Below are 21,481 nucleotides of genomic sequence, written 5' to 3' on the forward strand. Positions count from 1 at the left end.
AAAAAGATAAATAGAAAGATCACCAGCAGCATTTTTAATATATTGAATAAATGATTGAATGAATGAATGAATGAGAAAAGTAAATTTATGCATTTATATTCATTTTTGTTTGTTTGATTGTTTGTTTTTTGTCGTTGTTGTTGTTGTTGATTTTTTTTTTTTTTTTTTTCAGTTTCTTTTTAATAATATGACTTTTAAAATATGACTTTTTCTTTATATCTTTTTCTTCAGATTTACTTTGGATGTTAAAGTATGAAGCTGAAGAATACCAGCAGCCTTTGTATAATAAATAAAGAAAAACGTAAATTAAAGCACATTTAATTGATTTTATCATTTGGTTTTTTTTGTTTTATTTGCAGTTTCTTTTTAATTATAAATTAACATATAAATATAAATTATTCTTTATGTTTTTTTCTGTAGATTTACTTTAGTAAGTATGAATCTGAAGGGGTCGGGGGGCTTGGGGTAATTAAAGCACAATTGCTTCCTTTTATATTTAATATCCAGATATTTTTTGTTTGTTTGTTTGTTTGTTTGTTTGTTTGTTTGTTTGTTTGTTTTTGTTTTTGTTTTTTTTGCTTTCAGTGTGTTTTTAATAATACATGAATATAAATATTATTCATTCCTTGTTTTTTCTTTAGATTTACTTTTAAAGTTAAAGTGTGAATCTGAAGAACACCAGCAGCAGTTTTATAATGAATGAATAAATGAAGATCAAGTGAATTAAAGCACATTTGCTTCTTTTTATATTTAATATTCAGATTTATTTATTTATTGCTTTTCTTATTATTATATATATATATATATATATATATATATATATATATATATATATATATATATATATATATATATATATATATATATATATATATATCCTAATGTTTTCTTTAGATTTTCATTACATCTCTCCAACAAAAGAATGTTTGTTTTAATTTATTAAATGTTTAACATCAATTGCATTCATAGATTGCATAACAATTTTATTTACAGTGCATTTAGCACATCTTTTCCATATAACAATGTTTTTGTTAAAAAAAGGAATTAACTGATATTCAATATTAAAATATTTGCACTAAAGACCACATTTAATATTTATTCAGTTACATGATGCAAAATTCAAAATAAAATGTGTTAAATCCTTACAAATTTGCCAGATTTTTATTGTTTCTTCAAGGAAAAAGTCGTAATTTTTTATCATTTTTAAGGCCAATATTATTAGCCAATATTAAATGTAAATATTATTATTATTAAAATGTAACTAAATATATTTTTTAAATGACATCAGATTGTAACGTTTAACTTTTTCCTAACACTGATAAGTCTAGTGCCCTCCTATAGGATTAAAATGCCCCATCAGTTATGACATCCTGGCGCCGGGCCTGTGCTGTCATCATGTTATATAAATAATTTAGTCATTGAAATTAGATATTAAAACTATTATGATGGGAAAAAAAACGTGTAAAAGGCACTTTTGGAAATATTTGATAAAGAATTTAAATTTCACAGCAGCGAAAATTATTTAGTTTTCAAATATTCTTGATGAGCTTCAATAAATCATTACTTTTTCTAGATTTCAGATTATAATTAGCTAAAATATATAATAGATTATATAGTAGATGGATTATATTATAGCTTTTGGTTTGTTTTTTACATGGTATTTATGTATTGTTTGTTATAAAAGAGGTGACATGGTGGCTTAGTGGTAAATTGGCTGTAGTGTATGAGTGCATGTGTGAATGAGAGTGTATGGGTATTTCCCAGTATACTGGTTGCGACTGGAAGTGCATCCTCTTCGTAAGACATCGGTTCGTAAGTCGGTTCATTCTGTTTGGGCGACCTTTGAAAATCTGTGTGTGTGAGTGTCAGTGTGTGCATCTGAGTGTGTATGTCTGTGTGCATCTTGTGTGTGTGTTTGTGTGACGTGTCTGTAAGCAACTGCCTCTCTCAAACCCAAACTGATTTGTATTGACTGAACTCGAGAAGTTTTTCTCTGAGTGTCTTTAATTGGATTGCATCAGACGACTGTGATGTTTATTCCTGGACTGAAAGATGAAGAACGATGCTGTCAGTAGATGAAGAGCGCACTGTAGCTCCACGCTGAGCTTTCTATCAACATTAGAAGAAGCAAACAGGACGGCTATAGTTCCTGTCATTCTGCACATATAGATCTGCGATGCTTTCATCTCATTAAAGCAGCACAGAGAGCCTTATTACTGGAACACAGCCTAGATGGAGAAGGAATGGATTTGACTGGTTTGCTCTTATAAACAGACAGCAGTCATTATAATAGCTGATCGTCAGTGTTTTAGCTGCAGTACCTCATAGTGTCCAGCAGGTGTCAGTGCGGAGCTCTTGTGCTTCTTCAGACCGTCAACATTGTTTTCGGTTTGTTTTTGTGATTGAAACTAAAGTGTTGTTCTAGCATCCTGTATACACCGTTCATCCTTCGATTTAAAACAGGCCTGCTTTTACTAAAACTCATAAATAAAGCAGCTAAAGTTAATCGCAATCCTCAAAATTAACATGAAGACACAACCTCATGTTCACGACGAACTCTGAATGTCTGTGCTTTCCCTCAACAGAGGCTGTTTCTCAATTCCAAGAACGCAGAGAACGGACTTGCGTTCTTGTAGGGACCGGTCTTGCCAGGTGTCCTCGGAAGAACGAACTCAGGAGACCTCGAGGGCAGAGAATGCGTCCTTTGAGAATTGAGATGCTGCGTTCTTCCTGATGGTCACATGACCTTCACGTGTTTTAAATGGAAATTATTTAAACATTACAGCACTCATACAACGATTTATTGTTTTTCCCCTCTTCAAAATATATACTTTGCATAAAAACATTAGAAATATACTCTGCACAATATAAATAAAACAGATTTTAATACGAATTTCAGCAAACAACTCTTAATGTGTTTATTCCTTTATTAAGATGTTCATGTTAATGTTTACTTTCACCGTTTCATTTAGGGAAACTCCTGAGGTAAATAAGTGATATTTCTAAACTTTAATAATAAATCTAAATAAAATGCAGCACTTCCCACCTCCAGTCGCAATGACTTCTGGGAGTTCCAGAGCGAGTTCGGTGCTCAAGTCTGCATCAGTGCGTCCTCGATATCAAGAACACATCCGGGAAGTTTCACGCGTCCTCCGTACTTGCGGTCTTGAGTATTGGAACTGAACTTAGGCAGCTGATGATGACGTTTCACAAGAACACGAGGACGCAAGACCGCTGAAGAACGCATATTGAGAAACAGCCAGTGTGTAGATATTCATTAGTGCTTAGGTCTAAACTATTATGACTAAACTAAAGGGTGTATTTTCTACCCTACAGAAAAATTCAGCTTAAACCAGCCTAGGCTGGTTGGCTGGTTTTAGCTGGTCGACCAGCCTGGTTTTAGAGAGGTTTGGGCCATTTCCAGGCTGATTTCCAGCCATTTCCAGGCTTGTCTTAGCTGGTCAGGCTGGGAGATGACCAGCTAAAACCAGCTTGACCGGATTAGCCAGGTGGGAGTCCAGGCAAAACCAGCTATGTCCAGCTTAAACCAGGCTGGTCAAGCTGGTTTTAGCTGGATTTAGCTGGTCATTTTCCAGCCTGACCAGCTAAGACCAGGCAACCAGCCTAATAAATACCAAATAAACTTACAAAATATATTTTTTTTAATTTTGAGTGTAATGTTGAGAACTTTTTAAATAAAATGATTTTTAATATAATTTTTTTGATGGACAAAAAATATTTTATTGCTAATACTACAAATAAATGCGTTGTAGATTAATGGATAATAATCCAAATTGTTCAATAAATAAATAAACATACTGGCCTATGTATAATAAAAAAATTAATTGAGCTAGGCACTGAGAAAATATGGCTACTATTTAAAGTAAACTGGATTTAAACTGGATTTTAAACATTTATACTCCTGGCACTTTTGGCAACACCGCACAGAAACCATAGGTCCGGCAATCATACTTTCAGTGCTCGTTTGTAGGAGAGGCTTGTGTTTTGTTGGTAAAAAACAAATGGTTTGTCTAACCCCAATACCTTGTTTATTATTTGACCAAAACCATAAAGTGTTCTTTCCCCTATTATGGCCACTGGATGGCAGTATTTAGATAAAAATGAACTTGAGCATGCCTTTTCTAGAGAAATGACAGTCATCACTTAAAGCAGGGGGGTGCCCAAACTCGGTTCTGGACTCTGGAAGGCCGGTGTCCTATAGTTTAGACACGTGCTTTAACACACCTGCCTGGAAGTTTCTAGTATAACTATAAAAAGAGCTTAATTAGCTGATTCTGGTGTGATCAAGTGGAGTTGGAACTAAAGTATGCAGGACACCGGCCCTCCAGGACCGTGTTTGGGCAGCCTGACTTAAAAAGTTTAGGAACTAATATGTTTCTTTAATGTATAAATATGGACTGTTTAGGTACAAATGTGAACCTTTTAAAAGTGTTAATGAGTTAGTACAACTATGTAGAAAATTATTAGCCAATTTTACAATCAATGTTTAACAGAGGGGCGTCACAGTGGCGCAGTGGGTAGCAAGATCGCCTCACAGCAAGAAGGTTGCTGGTTCAGGCCTCCGCTGGGTCAGTTAGCATTTCTGTGCGGAGTTCGTGTGTGAATGTATGTGTGTGAATGAGTGTGTAGGGGTGTTTCCCAGTGATGCGTTGCAGTTGGAAGGGCATCGGCTGCGTAAAACATATGCTGGATGAGTTGGTGGTTCATTCCACTATGGCGACCCTAGATTAATAAAGGGACTAAGCTAAAGGAAAATTAATGAATGAATATTACTATCCTCCTTAAGAATTTATTTTTCCAGATACAGGCTACAGAACAAACCACAACTTTCCTGATTAGCCTAGTTAAGGCCTTAAGTGACACTTTTTTAGTCAAATAATATGTACTATCATCATGGCAAAAACAAAATAAATGAGTCATTATAAAATAGTTATTAAAAACATGATGCTTTAAAATGTTTTGGAAACCAATCTGTTAGGAAATATATAACGATAACTAAAATTTCACAGCAGCTCTAATCATTTTGTGTTCGACTGTACATCGGTGATCATCAGAAGCATGTCTCAGACCAACAGATAGAAAGCCTCCAGAAAGCATGAGTTGATTGAGAAGGTGTATAGTCAGTACCGTAGGTCTCTCCCTGCAGTGTCAGTAGTGCAGTCTGGCTGGCGAGGTGCTGCTGGTCTGTCTGGCTGTCTGGCTGACGTATCTGTCTCCTCTCTCCCGGCAGTTCATGGCATCAAGTGGACTTGCAGCAATGGGAATAGCAGCACTGGCTTCTCGGCAGAGCAGCTCGTGCAGCAAATTCTGGACAGCCACCAGACCAAACCACCTCCGCGGACACACAACTGCCTCTGCACGGGCAACCTGGGTAAGGGAACAGGCCCCAAATCACAAACCTCAATCACTTCTGATACATAGATTGATTTATCTCCTGAGAAAGAAGACACTAGTTAAGTCAAGCTGAGCTTCATTGTCATTTCGGACAGACAGTGGAATGAAATGTGGTGTCTCGAAGGACCACAGTGCTACATACAGCCATACAGCCCTCCTGAATTATTAGCCCCCCTGTTTATTTTTCTGTTAAGCGGAGAGAAGATTTCATCAACACATTTCTAATCATAATAGTTTTAATAACTCATTTCTAATAACTGATTTATTTTATCTTTGTCATGATGACAGCACATAATATTTGACTAGATATTTTTCAAGATGCTAGTCTTCAGTGACATTTAAAGGCCTAATTAGGGTAATTAGGCATGTTTTGTATAGCGATAGTTTATTATGTAGACCAGGGGTCACCAAACTTGTTCCTGGAGGGCCGGTGTGCTGCAGATTTTAGCTCCAACACTAATCAAACACACCTGAACAAGCTAGTCAATCTCTTACTAGGTATACTTGAAACATCCAGGCAGGTGTGTTGAGGCAAAATGGAGCTAAACCCTGCAGGGACACCAGCCCTCTAGGACCGAGATTGGTGACTCCTGATGTAGACAATCGTAAACAAAATATTGCTTAAGGGGGCTAATAATTTTGACCTTAAAATGTTTAAATTAATTAAAAAATCTAGCCAATTAATACTAAATAAAACTTAAAATTACAGGAAATACTTTCCTTGCTCTGCTAAACATCATTTGGAAAATATTTGACAAAGAAAACAAAATCCGCTGAACACATGGACAAAAGAGCTATTGTCAACCTTACAACCTTACACTGTAAAAAATGGCCGTAATTTCAACGTTAAAATACTGTAAAAATGCTACAGCAAAAATCTGTAACCTTAATATATACAGCGAATAGCCGTAAGTTGACTTTCCCGTAATTCCCTGCGTGGCACGTCACTTTTTATACTCTTTATTGACATGACTATGGATCTTTTTAGTTGTTTCCTCATCAGTTATGTACATTAGGGATTTATGTTACATCTAATATTGATACACAGCAAAATCTTCAGAGTAAAATTTACTCAGTTCAGAGAACATTTGGTCCCTCTCTAAATTGAGCAAAATTTACTCAGCAGCAGAGTTAAAGATAATGAGACAATGATGGGGTTAAATAAGTTCAGGGGCGGACTGGCCATCTGGCAGTTCTGGCAAATGCCAGAAGGGCCGGACCAATTTTTAAATGTGGGCCGGTCGGTTTTTTTTTTAGTATGTATTGTTTTTAAGTGCAGACAGCTTTTTTCTCTTGCTAGTTGTGATATTATGATGATGATAATAAAAATAATAATAATAAATGTTAAGCATTTGGCCCAATCGGCAACTGCCGCCTGGTTTCAAGATGGGCCGACCCAATCCAAGGTTACCCAGACATAATCAAAATCTGGCAAGAATGTCATATTATTTCATCATCTTTACACCGAAATAAATAGTGAATGTGCGTGTCCGTGGGTGGGGCTGTGTCGTTGTGGTAATGTGGGTTGGTGTGGCAACAGTGCCAGGGCTAAAATTTTGTCCCAGTCCGCCCCTGAATAAGTTGATTGAGCACTGATGATAAACACCTGCTGTTAATAAGCAGAAACAGAGAAGAAAAACACAAAATTACAACTGACTTCAGTCACAGCCGTAGATTAAATAAACTGAAATAAAACACATTAAATCTTTCAAAATCTCAGCAGAGCATCATTAAGCAACTCCACAAACAGCAGCTTAACTTATTAACCTGTTTGGCCTTATTTCAGCCACACTCTACAAAATTACATATAGTGATATTAAGAAATAAGTAAATAACTTTTTACAACAGCAACAAAAAAAACACCACTTTTTGTGTTTTAAGCTGTCACCATTGAGGAGAACAGTAGCTGCTTTACTTGGACTCTGACTCGATTTCTTTTTTTGTAATTGAACTTTTTTATTTATTTTGAATTTTTACACCCACACAACATAAAATTTACAATACAAAATCAACATTCGAGAAATAATGTAAACAAATTATAATAAAAATAATAACAAAACAAAAAATATAACAAATATAAAATAGTACAAAACCATATAACAGACAGTCAAATTGACAACTTTTCAAGTTTCTTTTTATGTGATCTCCAAATATTGCAAAAAGCTACCCCATTTCTGATTAAAGGTATGGGTGGAATCCTGAAGTCTTGCCAACATACGTTCATATGATGCAGTAGAAGTCATTAGTTCAATCCAATCTTTAAATGAGGGAGTATCTGAGTTCTTCCAATTTCGCAGCACCAGTCTCACAGCAATAATACATCCTGCGACGACTAGTCCAGCCTGTGTTTTAGATATTCCGTTCTGTAAAATCGATGTATCACCAAGAAGACAGACTCTTGGAGAATAAGGTAAAGGTTGTCCCAGCCATTTCTCAAGGTTTTGAATAACTCTTGTCCAGAATGGAGCCACCAAATGACAGCTCCACGTTAAATGTAAAAAAGTGCCCACAGACTGACCACATTTCCAACAGTGGTTATTTTCCATTAATCCTATCCTATACAGTCTTACTGGTGTCCAGTAATATCGATTAATTATCTTGTAATGTATGAGTTTATTCCTAACATCTCTCACAGTAGCACCTATACCAGAAACTACTGCCTCCCATTCACCCTCTTCAAATTCCACCTCCAGGTCTTTCTCCCAGATAATTCTTAAATGATCACTTTTTCCATACATGTTGTTTGCAGCAATCTTATAAACAAAAGATGTGGTTTGCATCGACTTTGGCATATTTAGAAACCCTAATAAAACAGTTTCTTCTGCTCCTGGCTTAAATCCCACAGTTTTTATACTACTATGCAGCTGTATATATTTCCAGAAATCCCCTTTATCTCTGACTCGATTTCTAATGTTAAATTCTCTGTTTGCCAAATTGTGTTCTGGATAATTGATTCTGTGGTGGTTTTGTTACTGGTCAAATGAGTAAAACCTTATCATATTTGCTCACTTTATACTTGTCTTAGCAAGTGAAGCCAATCACCATTGTAAGTCAAGTCGAAGAGCCCAAGTAAATCCGCCACTTTTCTCCATAATGGTGACATCGGGGGAAATTTTTTTTTTTTTTGTAAAATGTAAATAACTAAAACAGTTCATTCTCAATAAATCTCATATGGACTTTTGTGAACATCTGACAGAAATAAAGTCAATCTTCTCTGTTTGTGCTTATTAACAGCAGGTGTTCATCATCAGTGCTCAATCATCACTTAATTAACCCCATCATTGTCTCATTAACTTTAACTCTGCTGCTGAGTACATTTTACTCAATTTAGAGAGGGACCAAATATTCTCTGAACTGAGTAAATTTTACTCTGAAGATTTTGCTGTGTAAACAATGTTTATTTCATGACTTTCATTTATGCGTGTTACCCTACTGGTGTTTAGTAGCTGTGTGAATGACACTGAGCACCTTCTTTACACTAATACTCTTTTCTGCTTGTGGGAAAAGTTGATTGTGTTGAGCAACGGTTTATTATGTAACTTCCTCACCATCACCTGTATATGGCTGTGTTAACATCTGTGTAACAAAAGATGTGTAGATGTTCGTAATTCAAAATACAGACATATTACATCTATAAATTAATGAAATACGGTAGTTTACTGTAAAAATGACAAATTACTTTTAAGATGTTTACCGTATTTTTAACAGTGAAATACTGGCAACCACAGCTGATGTTTTTTTACTGTAAATTTTACGGTTTTATTTTTTTACAGTGTAGCGGTAATCTAACTACTAACTATACATAAGTAATTAACTACAACAAGTACAAGAGAGAACAATATTGTGCAAAAGAGGTATTTGAGGTTGAGGAAAACAAGTAACATCAAACACAGGTGAACACAGATATCTCTGAAACTGTATATGTCATTAATTATAGGTTTTTGACTTTCTTCAATAACTTTTTTTTGTGATCAATCAAAAATGTTTGTGACCATTTGAGGGAGGGTAAATAATGAGTGAGCTGTCATTTTTGGATGAACTTTCCCTTCAAGTCGAGAAGTTTTATATATATATAAATATATATATATATATATATATATATATATATATATATATATATATATATATATATATATATATATATATATATATTTATGTTTTTTAACCTTTTTAGCAGCAGTTTTTGAGTCTAATAAGAGGAAAAGATTCAAATTACACTTGATTTTTCTTGATTTTTGTATTTATAGATGTGTTTGAAAGCACTTTTTAATTTTTTTAAACCATTTTAAGGTCAATATTATCCGCCCCATTAGGCTATATTTTATTTTCGATAGTCTACAGAACAAATCATCGTTATACAATAACTCGCCTAATTACCCTAACCTGCCTAGTTAACCTAATTAACCTGGTTAAGTCTTTAAATGTCACTTTAAGCTGTATAGAAGTGTCTTAAAGAATATCTAGTAAATATTATGTACTGTCATCATGGCAAAGATAAAATAAATTAGTTATTAGAGATCAGTTATTAAAACTATTATGTTTAGAAATGTGTTGAAAAATCTTCTCTCCGTTACACAGAAATTGGGGACAAAAATAAACAGGAGGGCTTATAATTCAGGGGGTTATTAATTCTTACTTCAGCTGTATATATATTAGGCTGCATGATATGGAAAAATCTGACATTGCGATGCTTTGTTTTTTTCCGATATATTGCGATATGAAAACAATTTCACCAGATGACTTAAATAGCTCTATTTGGCAAGAATTCAGGTACAGAAACTGAATATTGAAATGTAAAAAAACACTACATAGCATCTTCATTGTATAAATAATTTAATTAAATATATATTTTTTATTAAAGTTTCAAATGGTACAATTCCTTGTGTCTGAATGCTTTAAACTGTCTTGATAAGCATATACAGTCACAGGCCTTAAAACATGTCAATGATAAACATTTACTCCATTATGGTTATATATATAACCTCTGACTCTGACATATCCTAAAGTAACAAGATGCTTGAACTTGACTTTATTTGATGTTCAGATTTGTGTGCTTAAAATGTATGCAAATTTGCACTTATTTTATTAAATCCATTACGTTTAAGTGAAAACTGCTTTTTAGACAGCTTGTAATTTTAGAAAGCAAGTGATTTTAATGTTTAATACACTGTAAAACCCAGCAGTCAACTTTATCAAATGAAATGAGTGTAGTTACCTCAAAATTGACTGAAAGTAAATTCTACTCATTGGAAGTTTTGAACTAAGCGTTGAAGGTGATGAGTTAATTAAATACCGCATTACTTCAACTTAAATGGAGCAAGTTCACAGTACTCATATAGATTAGTTTTTAACTCAAGTGGTGTGTAGCAATTGGTTTCCTCAAACGGTTTGAGTTGCCTTAATTTATTGGGTTTTACAGTACTCAGTGGGTTTGAGTTTTCTTCATTTATTGGGTTTTACTGTGCTCAAATTGCTTGGTTTACTCAAATGGATTAAGTTCACAGCACGCAATAGGATTAGTTTTTGAACTGAAATGGTGTTGCAATCGGTTTCCTCAAATGGTTTGAGTTACCTTAACTTTTTGGGTTTTACAGTTTTCTTACCGTATACATTTCAGCATATACATCTGTTTTTTTTATTTGCACTCTTGGCATGCTAGATTTCCTAAAGCCATACTGAGAGTCAGTTCATAATTCCAGGTGCAGTATATACTATGGCCACTGGATGGCAGTATTTAGATTAAAATGAACTTGAGCGTCACAAATAACTGTGATTCATTCATTCATTCATTTTCTTTCTGGCTTACTCCCTTTATTAATCGGGGTCGCCACAGTGAAATGAACTGCCAACTTATCCAGCATTTGTTTTTTGCAGCGGATGCCATCCCAGCTGCAATCCATCACTGGAAAACATCCATACACACTCATTCACACACAAACACTACGGTCAATTTTAGCCTACCCATTTCACCTATAGCAGAAATGCCAACTGAGCCGGCCCGGGGCTCGAACCAGAGACCTTCTTGCTGTGAGGCGATTGTACTACCCACTGCACCACCACATTGCCATGACTGTCATGATTTAATAATATTTATGTCATCAAACATTAAAAAAAGACAAGATTTCTTATTTTAAATATTGTAATTTTGAGCTGTTGATTTGTTATTTGTTATGATTTGAAAATCAGGGTTAAAAACAAGCTATAAATTATAAATCAAGAGAAAATGAGATTCTGTCAGGTCTACTTTAAAAGAGATATTATACTTGATATTTAATTCTAGTTCTTATTTACTTTATTTTGTATCACTTGTTCTTATCTGTACTATTTTTCCTGTCATTTATATATGCTGGTTTCTATTTTATGTGATTTATTTATGCATATATGACAGCATGCTATTGTAGTATTGAAACATTTATTTCTATTTATTATGTTTGTTTGTTTATCTTTTATTATAAGCAACTCCATGTACAATAAACATGAGCGTTTGAAACTGATAAACAGAGAAAATGTATAAAAAATCTTCTCATGTGCATTAAAAATTTAACAAACACATGCATTATTTATTTTAAGTGTCAATCTGTTTTGATAGCATTAGTATTAAAACATTAAAGCATCTGTCTGTCCTCTGTAGGTGCTGGAAGCAGCCTGCATCACAAATGCAACAGTGCCAAACACCGTATCATCTCCCCAAAAGTGGACCCACGTGCCGGAGGCGCCTACAGCAGCACCCACTCCGAAGTCCAAAACAACGATGTGTCAGAAGGAAAGACGGAGCACAGCCACAGCGGCGGAAAGAACGGCCGAGCAGGAGGAGATGGAGCCGCTGGAGCAGGAGGCAGAGAGAAAAGAAACGGCAAAGTGCACAAACCAGCCCTACTCCACCAGAACAGCATGGAGGTGTCCTCGACCAATCAGGTGGAAGTGCCGGACACCACCCAGAGCTCACCCGTCTCCATCAGCAGCGGTTTAAACTCTGACCCGGATATGGCAGACAGTCCTGTGGTGACCGGAATGGGCCATGTAGCTTCAGTAATGAGTAGTCTATCTCAATCCGCAACTGTATTCATGTCCGAGGTCTCTGGAGATCCTGTCTATAGCATGTCGCCCACTGTAGACCCCAACGCTCACCTATTGGGTCCCGACCCAGCCTCCAGCAGCCTGGTGTTAGCAGTGACAGCCGAAAGCCACAAGTTTGCCTTTGCTAATGCGGTAGGGTTAGCGGATCCAGCGTCCGCTGATGGACTGGGTATGTTGACAACAGCCGGTGTGTCCGAAGAACTGGTGCTATCTAGTAACCTGGAAACTGGGAGTATTAAGTTACCCGAAACCAATATGAACTTTGACCCCGACTGCTTTCTCAATAACCCCAAACAAGGTCAAACCTACGGAGGAAACGGGATGAAGACGGAGGAGAGCAACGGGAGCAGCTGCAGTAACGGGATGCGGTGTTCTCCACCACTCGGAGATAACGGTTACAGCTTCAACGCAGCCCTGGTCAAAAACATCAAGACGGAGGACACGTCATTCGAACAGCAGCTGGCTAAAGAGAGCGGCTATCAGGTTGGAGATGCAATCGGTGCAATCTCCGCTTCCTCAAGCACCAATTCCGGTCAAAACTCGCTAGCTTTGACTCCCACCGGATCTCTGCTGCCGTCTGGAGGTGGACTCAGTCCCAGCACCACACTGGAGCAGATGGATTTCAGTGCAATTGACGCCAAGCAAGACTATCCAGCTAGTGTTATAGCAGCAGCGAGCTACAGCCAAACCCATCTGGCCCACCAGAGTCACTCCCCCAGCTTCTTCCTGCAAGGTTCTCCTCAATCCCAGAACCACCAGACCAACTCCGGCTCCACCCAGAACTCTCACGACTCCAATGCCTACATGGGATTGTCAGTAGTCAAAACGGACTCGTCGGGAACCAACGGGGATTTCCACCACCATCACCATACCCTCACAAACCAGCACACTGCCTCCAACTGCAACGGTGGATCTCCAACTGAACGCAACAACGGACAGGCAGGTTCACTTCAGATTCTGCAGTACCAAAACCGCTTTGCGAGTACAGGTCAGGAGCATGAGGAGATGAGCGGTTTGGAGCAGTCGACGGGAGCAGAACAAGAAGGAGGAGGCATTCAGGAGAAAGATTCGGATGGTAGGATGAAGCAAGGCGATCACTTGCAGACTGGTGAAGCTGAGGGTGTAGGAGGCGCTGAGCACTACCTCCAGCAGCCGACGGAGACTGGGGGAGTAGGATCTGGAGGAACGAGCGCAAGGGAAACTGGAAACCTGTGCAATGACACCGATAATAACACCTCTAATAGTTCCCATCAACAGCTCCTGCAGGGAGCCGGGTTGGTACCTGGACTTTTTAGCGCCGTAGGCGCACATCAAACCCTGACCAGCACTGGCACCAACGGAGGAGGCTCTATGGAGATCAACTTAGACCATTTTGATGTTTCATTCGGGAATCAGTTCTCAGACCTCATCAATGACTTCATTTCAGTGGAGGGGGGAAGTGGTACAGGGGTAGTCCCAGGTAGCAATGCTCTCTACAGCCATCAGCTGATCACCCATTCGGGAACAGAGGGGCAGGTCTCCTCTGGTACTGCAGCTCAGCAGGGTGGAGATGAAGGAGCTCATGGGGCGAGAGGGTATAATTCGGCAGAGCTTTGCCTACAGCCCTGCTGCAGCCCGCAGTCCTCACAGTCCGGAGCGGTGGCGGCCGAGGCGGGACAGCTGGCATACATGCAGGTTGCTGAGGCAGTGTCGGCTGCTGTGGCTCATGGGAACATGGGAATGTTACAGGCCACCGGGAGGCTATTTGTGGTGACGGACTATTCTCCAGAGTGGTCTTATCCTGAGGTGAGTTTGTGATTGACAATGCTGAAGAGTTTGAAAACAGAATAATACATGCGATGTGTGGTGGAATAACCACTAGAGGGCAGCAGAGGTGCAAGCAAATGTGTAGGGGAGGAAAGAATCACTGGATATTTATCTCTGGATGACAGAAACTCAAAAACTATTAGGATATTAGTTAAAGATCATGCTCCATTGAGACTTTTTGTAAATGTATTTAAAATTAATTTTTGATCAATAATGCGCATTGCTATGCACTTTATTTAGACAAGTTTAAAGAAAATTTTCTCAAAATTGTCTCGAAATGTTAAGATTAAGTAAAGATTAAATCTCTGAGTAGGAAAATATTTCTTTTTGCAGTGTAATTGAATCTCGGCTAAATATTGTCCTAAGCCATAGATATAAACATTAGATGTCGCCTGGCCTATTGTTGTCTATTGGACGGAATGCATCAATAGCGCCGCCATCTTGCTACAGGGAAGCGCTCCTTTGAAATGAATGCGGGACCAAGGTACAGTGGAGGATTGTGGCCATCCAAAGCCAGAGATATACACATATACACATATATCTATGATCGGGAGTTTTCCTGGATGTTAGTATGTAATTTTTTTTTTTCTAATTACGAAAATTATAATTTTACATCACTTTTCTACATTGATGGATCAGTGACCGCACGGGCATTCCTGACAAAAAGCTTGTGTTTGTGTGTACAGAAATGTACTATTCACCCTCCCTGTTAAATTTAATCTAATCCGTGTCCTGAAACACACCTCCTCTCCTCCTTTCACTTCTCATACTGACGGAGGGAGCGATTCGTTTGTGAATGAATCCCCCCGAACGACTCTTTTACTAGCCGACAATAATACAAGTTTCTGGCAGCGCAGCATCTCGTTGTCATATTTCTTTTGCATTGTTTGCTGATTTTATTAAACAAAACTAGAATAAGCCGAGTGTTTAGTGCAAGTTGGAGCTGCTTTGCCTTATGGTGAATGCAGTAAAGGACTGTATTATCATCAATAACGTTACCTGTTTAGCACAAAAGTTCAGAACATACAAAAACCTAATATTACCTATGAAATGTTCTGCCTTTGTGCTTTGTTTTCTTTGTTTGCTCGTTACTACACCCGTAGACAGCGCTAAAGTCCAGCATCTTCACATAATAACACTGTCTTGACTAGTGCGGTTGATTGACATTTGTCCTGGGAGCACTGTACCAATGTGGCGGCGCTATTGATGCATGCTCAGGGTCCCTATATCTAGTGTATATATCTATGGTCCTAAGCTAACAAACCATACATCAGTAGATAGCTTATTTATTCAGCTTTCAGCAGGTTTATACATCTCAATTTCCAAAAATGGACACTTATTTTGTGCTCCAGGATCACATTTTTACATTTTGTGAATAGAATCAGAGACATCATTTTCAGACTTTTAAGTAATAACCATCATTAATTATTAACGCTCTCTTATTACTGGTTAATATCACTACTAATAATACATACGTGTTTATGATTAGTGCTTCCTTTAAATAGCCAATACACAAACAGCCAGTTCGCGTTTGCACTGAAATAAGGTATGAGGAGCTTGTGAAGCATGGTTCTGTATGTAATTGTGAATGCACTCAGTTCATGTGGAAATCAGCCACAAGCCACAATGCAGAAATAAATGTTAGTCTTGTGAGGACTGAATGTAAAGCTCAAGGTCTTCTCTACAAGAAGTGACGTATTTATTTGTCCCAGAAGCCCCTTGGCCACATGAGACACATGCTCAGCCTGTCATTAACATGCCCATTGGCAAGGAAGCAGTCGGACAAATATAGACAGAGGGGTAACAGACCTCACCACAACAACTATTCAGCTCTCACAAACCCTGCTTAGTTTTTCGGTGACATTTTCCTTGTGTTTTAAAAAGTCAGTGTTTCTTTGAGTTTACTGACAGTAAGAGTAAATGCAAATGCAGATAACAGATTTTGCAAGGAAATTTGTTTTTTTATTATTTGGGATATAAAATTACTGATTTTTGTGACGGCTTTTCTCAAAACTTATGAAATGATGTACTTCAGTTCTTGTGTCTTCCTGTGAAAATGCACAAAAATCTTGTAAGATGTTTTTTTTTTTGTATCTTAAGGAACACTTGACGTGCAAAGTGCTGGAGAGACTGAAAAAATAATACTGTAAAATATGACACCAAAAAAAATCAGTTAATTTACTCCTCCAACATTATTTATAGCATTTGCTGAGGCTGTGGATTTTAAATAATAATTAAAGCTGCAAGCAGCGGTGATAGGGACCTCGCACCCAGGCCGGTGGCCTTAGGATAACAGAGAACAGCGAACAACATTAATTTAAGCCGATATATATAAATAACCTGAGAAAATCACAGATTTATGGCAAACTTCCTCCTGTCAGCAGGTGGCGCTATAACTGTGACTCAAGATTGGCATGTAGATGCCTTCAGAAGAGGAATCTTATCAACTATGTGAGTTTTTAGACAGATCGGACATTGTTTGGCTGAGTTATAAGAACTTCCTGTTTCGTGGCAAATTGTTAAAGTTTGCAAAGCGGCCACGAACACGCCCTTCGCCAAAAAATCTTCGCAATTTAACACCGTCAAGGCCTTTAGATGACAAAACCCAAGTTTGGTGTTGATCCGATAAAATCCCCAGGAGGAGTTCGTTAAAATACAACGCCTGGACATGGCAAAAACGCCACTTTTTTGCTGCTGGAAGTTAAAAATATCCGACTTCCTGTTGGGTTTGAGATTCCGCTCCAAGAGACTTTTTTGTAGGTTTTGGCGTGTTTGAGGTGTGCGCCAATTTTCGTATGTGTGCGTGATTCGTAGCTCAGGGGCCAGTCCGTCAAATGTGCATAGGTGGCGCTGTCGAGTCATTTTGCCACGCCCACTTCTGAAACCCATAACAAATGTAAATTTTCGCCACTTCTGGGGCGTGTGTAAAGTTTCTTGAGTTTTCGCGCATGTTTAGCCCCTCAAAATTGCGATTCATTCCGGAGAAGAAGAAGAAAAAGAAGAAGAAGAAGAAGAAGAAGAAGAAGAAGAAACGGAGCAATTCCAATAGGGCCTTGCACTGTAGGTGCTCGGTCCCTAATAATAATGTAAATAGTGTTATGTTTTTTTTGTTTTGTTTTGTTTTTTTCTACTTTCGAAGTTGCATCTTATAAATCATCGAGAACCACAGTTTTAGCTGAAAAAAAAAGTCTGAGAACACTTTAGTTTAAATCACAGTTCATGCTATTAACTACTGGCTTATTACCTGCCTATTATTAAGACATGAACTGCTCATTAGTTATAAAGTATGATCTTATTCTGCATCGCTAATCCTATCCAAAACCTAAACCCAACTTCCATCTTATGACCTATAAATAAACAGCTAATTAGTGGTTTATTAAGCTAGTAGCGTTAATAATTGGTTTGTTGATCACGTGAAGTGTTACCAAAAGGTTTAATGTTGTACTGAGTGTCACATTTTGGATAGCCTTTAAACTCAGGCATTTTTCTAGATCACTAACATTTATTCATTAATTTTCCTTCGCCTTAGTCCCTTATTTATTTATTAGGGGTCGACAACTATTCTGAAAACTATTCGCAAACACCCATACACTCTCAAATTCGCACACACATACACCACAGCCAATTTAGTTCATCCAATTCACCTATAGCGCATGTGTTTGGACTGTAGGGGAAAGCCGGAGCACCCGGAGGTAACCCACGCCAACACGGGGAGAACATGCAAACTCCACACTGAAATGCCAAATGATCCAGCCGGGACTCGAACTAGCGACCCTCTAACTGTGAGGCGACCAGTGCTAACCATTGAGCCACCGTGCCACCTTAATATTAACATATAATATTGTAAAATCTGCCAGTTTACATATACCTTAATTTGGTATAAACAAGCAGATTCAGGGGTTATATTGACTTTGCAATCTACCACAGGTTAAATAAAAGGAAGCTATGCTATTATTTTCTTAGTAACACTGTCATGTGTGTCTCAGGGTGGAGTGAAGGTGCTGATCACTGGTCCATGGCAGGAGGCCAGCAGTGAATATACCTGCCTGTTTGACCAGATAACAGTTCCAGCCTCCCTCATCCAGCCCGGGGTGCTACGCTGTTACTGCCCAGGTATTACATCACACTTTTACATGCACATACAAACACCAAAATAGTCCTTTTGCGTGAAAAGAGCTACACGAATGCTTTTATATATTCCATATCATCTTAAAAACAATGAGAAGCTGGAGAGGGCAAATTCTCCAGCAGGATAGCGCTCATACTTCAGCCTCCACATCAAAGTTCCTTAAAGTAAAGAAGGTCAAGGTGCTACAGGATTGGCCGGCCCAGTCACCAGACATGAATATTATTGAGCATGTCTGGGGTAAGATGAAGAAGGAGGCATTGAACATGATTCTAAAGAGTCTTGATGAACTCTGGGAGTCCTGCTGAACGCTTTCTTTGTCGACTTTATTAATCACTGATTTGAGTCATTGCAGAGATGTATGGATGCAGTCCTCCAAGCTCATGATGGAGTCTGACACAATATTCATTCTGTCTCCACTGCAGCAGGACTTTATATTATATACTGGACATTATTTCTGTTAATTGACGAGACTTTTGTCTAAGCAAAGTCAGACCTTACTGTCCTAATTAAATCATTAAAAATCAAGACATGATCATATTTTATTTTGGTAAATTAAGTGTAATCTAGAGGCCTTTGCCTTTCATATAAGCCACTTCTGATACCAAATGATCAACTAGAAGTCAAGTTATTATTTGTTGTTCCTAAAACTTGGATAAGCAACAAGACCTTTGTCTGGTTGTGTAAATGTTTGTTTTAGTTGACAAAATGTTTAAACAATATACAAATAAGTCCAATAAGACTCATACATATATAAAAAACGAAACAAAACGCCATTTGTCTTACTTCCATTGTGGTCCTCGAAGACATACACTGTTAACGATTTTTGTATTTAACTGGAATATGAACTGAATTTTACTGTAGAAAGGACACAGTGGACCCTGTCATACACCTGGCGCAAGGCGCAACACAATTGTTGTTTGTTAGTTTCAGCTTGGCGCAAGAGTTGTTTTAACGTTTTGCACCACACTGTTTAAATAGCAAATGCATTTGCGCTCATATGTGCGCCCATAGGCGTTCTGGTCTAAAAAAGGAGGCGTGTTGAGGCGCAATGCTGGCACGTTGCTATTTTGAGAAACTATAATAGACTGTTCAATAGATCAGATCAAAGCTGGTCTAAAGTCCAGCGCAGAGCACGTTAGTTGTGCGCCTTGCTTACACTCTGCCTAATACACACAGGATGTACAGCAATATGCAAATATCTTTAGAAATGAAAAAGAATTAAAATATTACAAAAATATTTATTTTCTAGCCTGCATAAATATAAAAACCATACTTTCATGCCTTCTTCATCTCGGAGGCTTTTTCAGTTTATTCAGAACAATTTTCTTTTGTATAATGTTAATATTAGTAGCAGTATTATTTATTATCTGCATATTTATATGTGTTTTATTAAAAACAAACTTAGATTTGTCCACCTGTCAGGTTTCAGACCATATGGGGCAGCATGTGTTTTAGGATATAACTCAGGATTTTGAGCACACTTCGTTATTATTGTTCACTTATTTGTTTGCTGGAAATTAGAACTGACTTTAGAAATAGTTTTGAAACAAATCTTTGTGCTTAACAAATGATACTAATTATTTATAGACTAATGGATTGCTGTGCGCACAACACGTTTCTCTATCAATGAAAGTGAAAGTGAAAGCAAAGAATGAGGAGGCTTATCTCTCATTCTCACGCCACAGATGCTCTGTTTAACTGTTTTCTCTCTAGTGAAGTGTTCAGTTTTTCCACTTACAAAGTCCACCATGTAAAATCAAATGCGCTATGGCGCGACACAACTGACTCTTAAAGGGAATGGGAGATGAGACTCTGATTGGTTTATGCTCAAAACACACCTATAACTCATTAAGAGAATAAGCTCAACCCGGATAACCCGCAAAGCAGATATTTCCATCCTTAAAATAGCAAAAGTGGATTCAGACATGCCCTTAATGCGTTTGCGTCCTGCGCTTTGGACTTTGCACATGGATCATCAAAGTAGAGCCCAGTATGTTACTGCAATGGTTCTCAAAGTGGGGGTCGGGACAATAAAGGGGGGGTCGCCTGGTGATTTCCAAAAATCTAATTATTTTTATTAAACCATAAGAATTACCATATTTCATCCATAACCTACTAAAGAAAAAAAAATAGTTGTTTATACCATATAAAGTTACCATAGTAGCTTATAGTTTCTACTTCTATTGGATTGCAACGTATTAAAGACACAGCAATAGTGTCAGATGCAGCAGATTTCATAACACCTGGTTAAACTTTGTGGCCCATTTACAGCTCTCATACATTAAAAAAATTAAAAGAAGAATAGACTTGGGTCCATTGGTGTGTGTGCTCCATTGCATGCAAGGTTTCTGTATTTATAACCACCTCAGAGTATATTGGGGGTCGCGACTCATTGGCATTGACATTTTGGGGGTCGCGGCCTGAAAAGTTTGGGAACCGCTGTGTTACTGTATTGTGAAAACAGTTGCATTGTGAAAATTACTGTATATTTTATAGTACAAAATACTGTAAATACATTTAGAGTAAGATAAATGGCGCTGAAAATGTAAAAACTGTTTGTTTTTTTGCTTTAATCGATTTACAGTAAGTTACTTGCAAACTGCTGCGAGTAAGTCACTGTATATTTTATAGGAAATTATTAACAGCGTATATCAAAAGGCATCTGCTGGCTTTAGAATAAAAAGCTTAAACTACAAATAAACAGATTTTCATCATTCATTAGTGTGGATGCAAATATATTTATTGTTATACCTGTAGATATCATGCTTGGTGTAAATAAGAACTGTCTTCTCCAAATTGAAAAATCCTTCTTGTGTTAGTCTCTATACTAGGCCTGCATAATATTGGAAACATTTAACATTGTGATGTTTTTTTATTTTTTTATTTTGCGATATACAGTATATTGCAATATAAATATAATTTCACCATATGACTCAATATCTATTTGGAAGGAATTGATAATGTTAGATCGATTGGGATGATTCTACAGTAGGAGTGCATCTCCATAAAATCTAATAAACAATCTATAAACGTTTTAGGGTCCTCCAATACATT

At 37.5% G+C, this 21,481-nt stretch overlaps 1 protein-coding gene across 30 annotated transcripts in view; it reads left to right on the top strand.

Moving 5' to 3' along the window:
* camta1b (calmodulin binding transcription activator 1b) overlaps positions 1-21,481 on the top strand; it is a 694,205-nt gene that overhangs the window by 633,571 nt on the left and 39,153 nt on the right. For 21 of the 30 annotated variants that reach the window (XM_073917049.1, XM_073917050.1, XM_073917042.1 and 18 more), the window contains 3 exons: positions 5,252-5,392; positions 12,047-14,277; positions 18,285-18,411. In XM_073917049.1, the coding sequence (XP_073773150.1) occupies positions 5,252-5,392; positions 12,047-14,277; positions 18,285-18,411 (2,499 nt within the window). The remainder of the gene's footprint in view (positions 1-5,251; positions 5,393-12,046; positions 14,278-18,284; positions 18,412-21,481) is intronic. The other 9 variants (XM_073917054.1, XM_073917043.1, XM_073917044.1 and 6 more) reach the window with 1 other exon arrangement.

Source organism: Danio rerio, chromosome 11 (assembly GCF_049306965.1).
Source record: "Danio rerio strain Tuebingen ecotype United States chromosome 11, GRCz12tu, whole genome shotgun sequence".
NCBI lineage: Eukaryota > Metazoa > Chordata > Actinopteri > Cypriniformes > Danionidae > Danio > Danio rerio.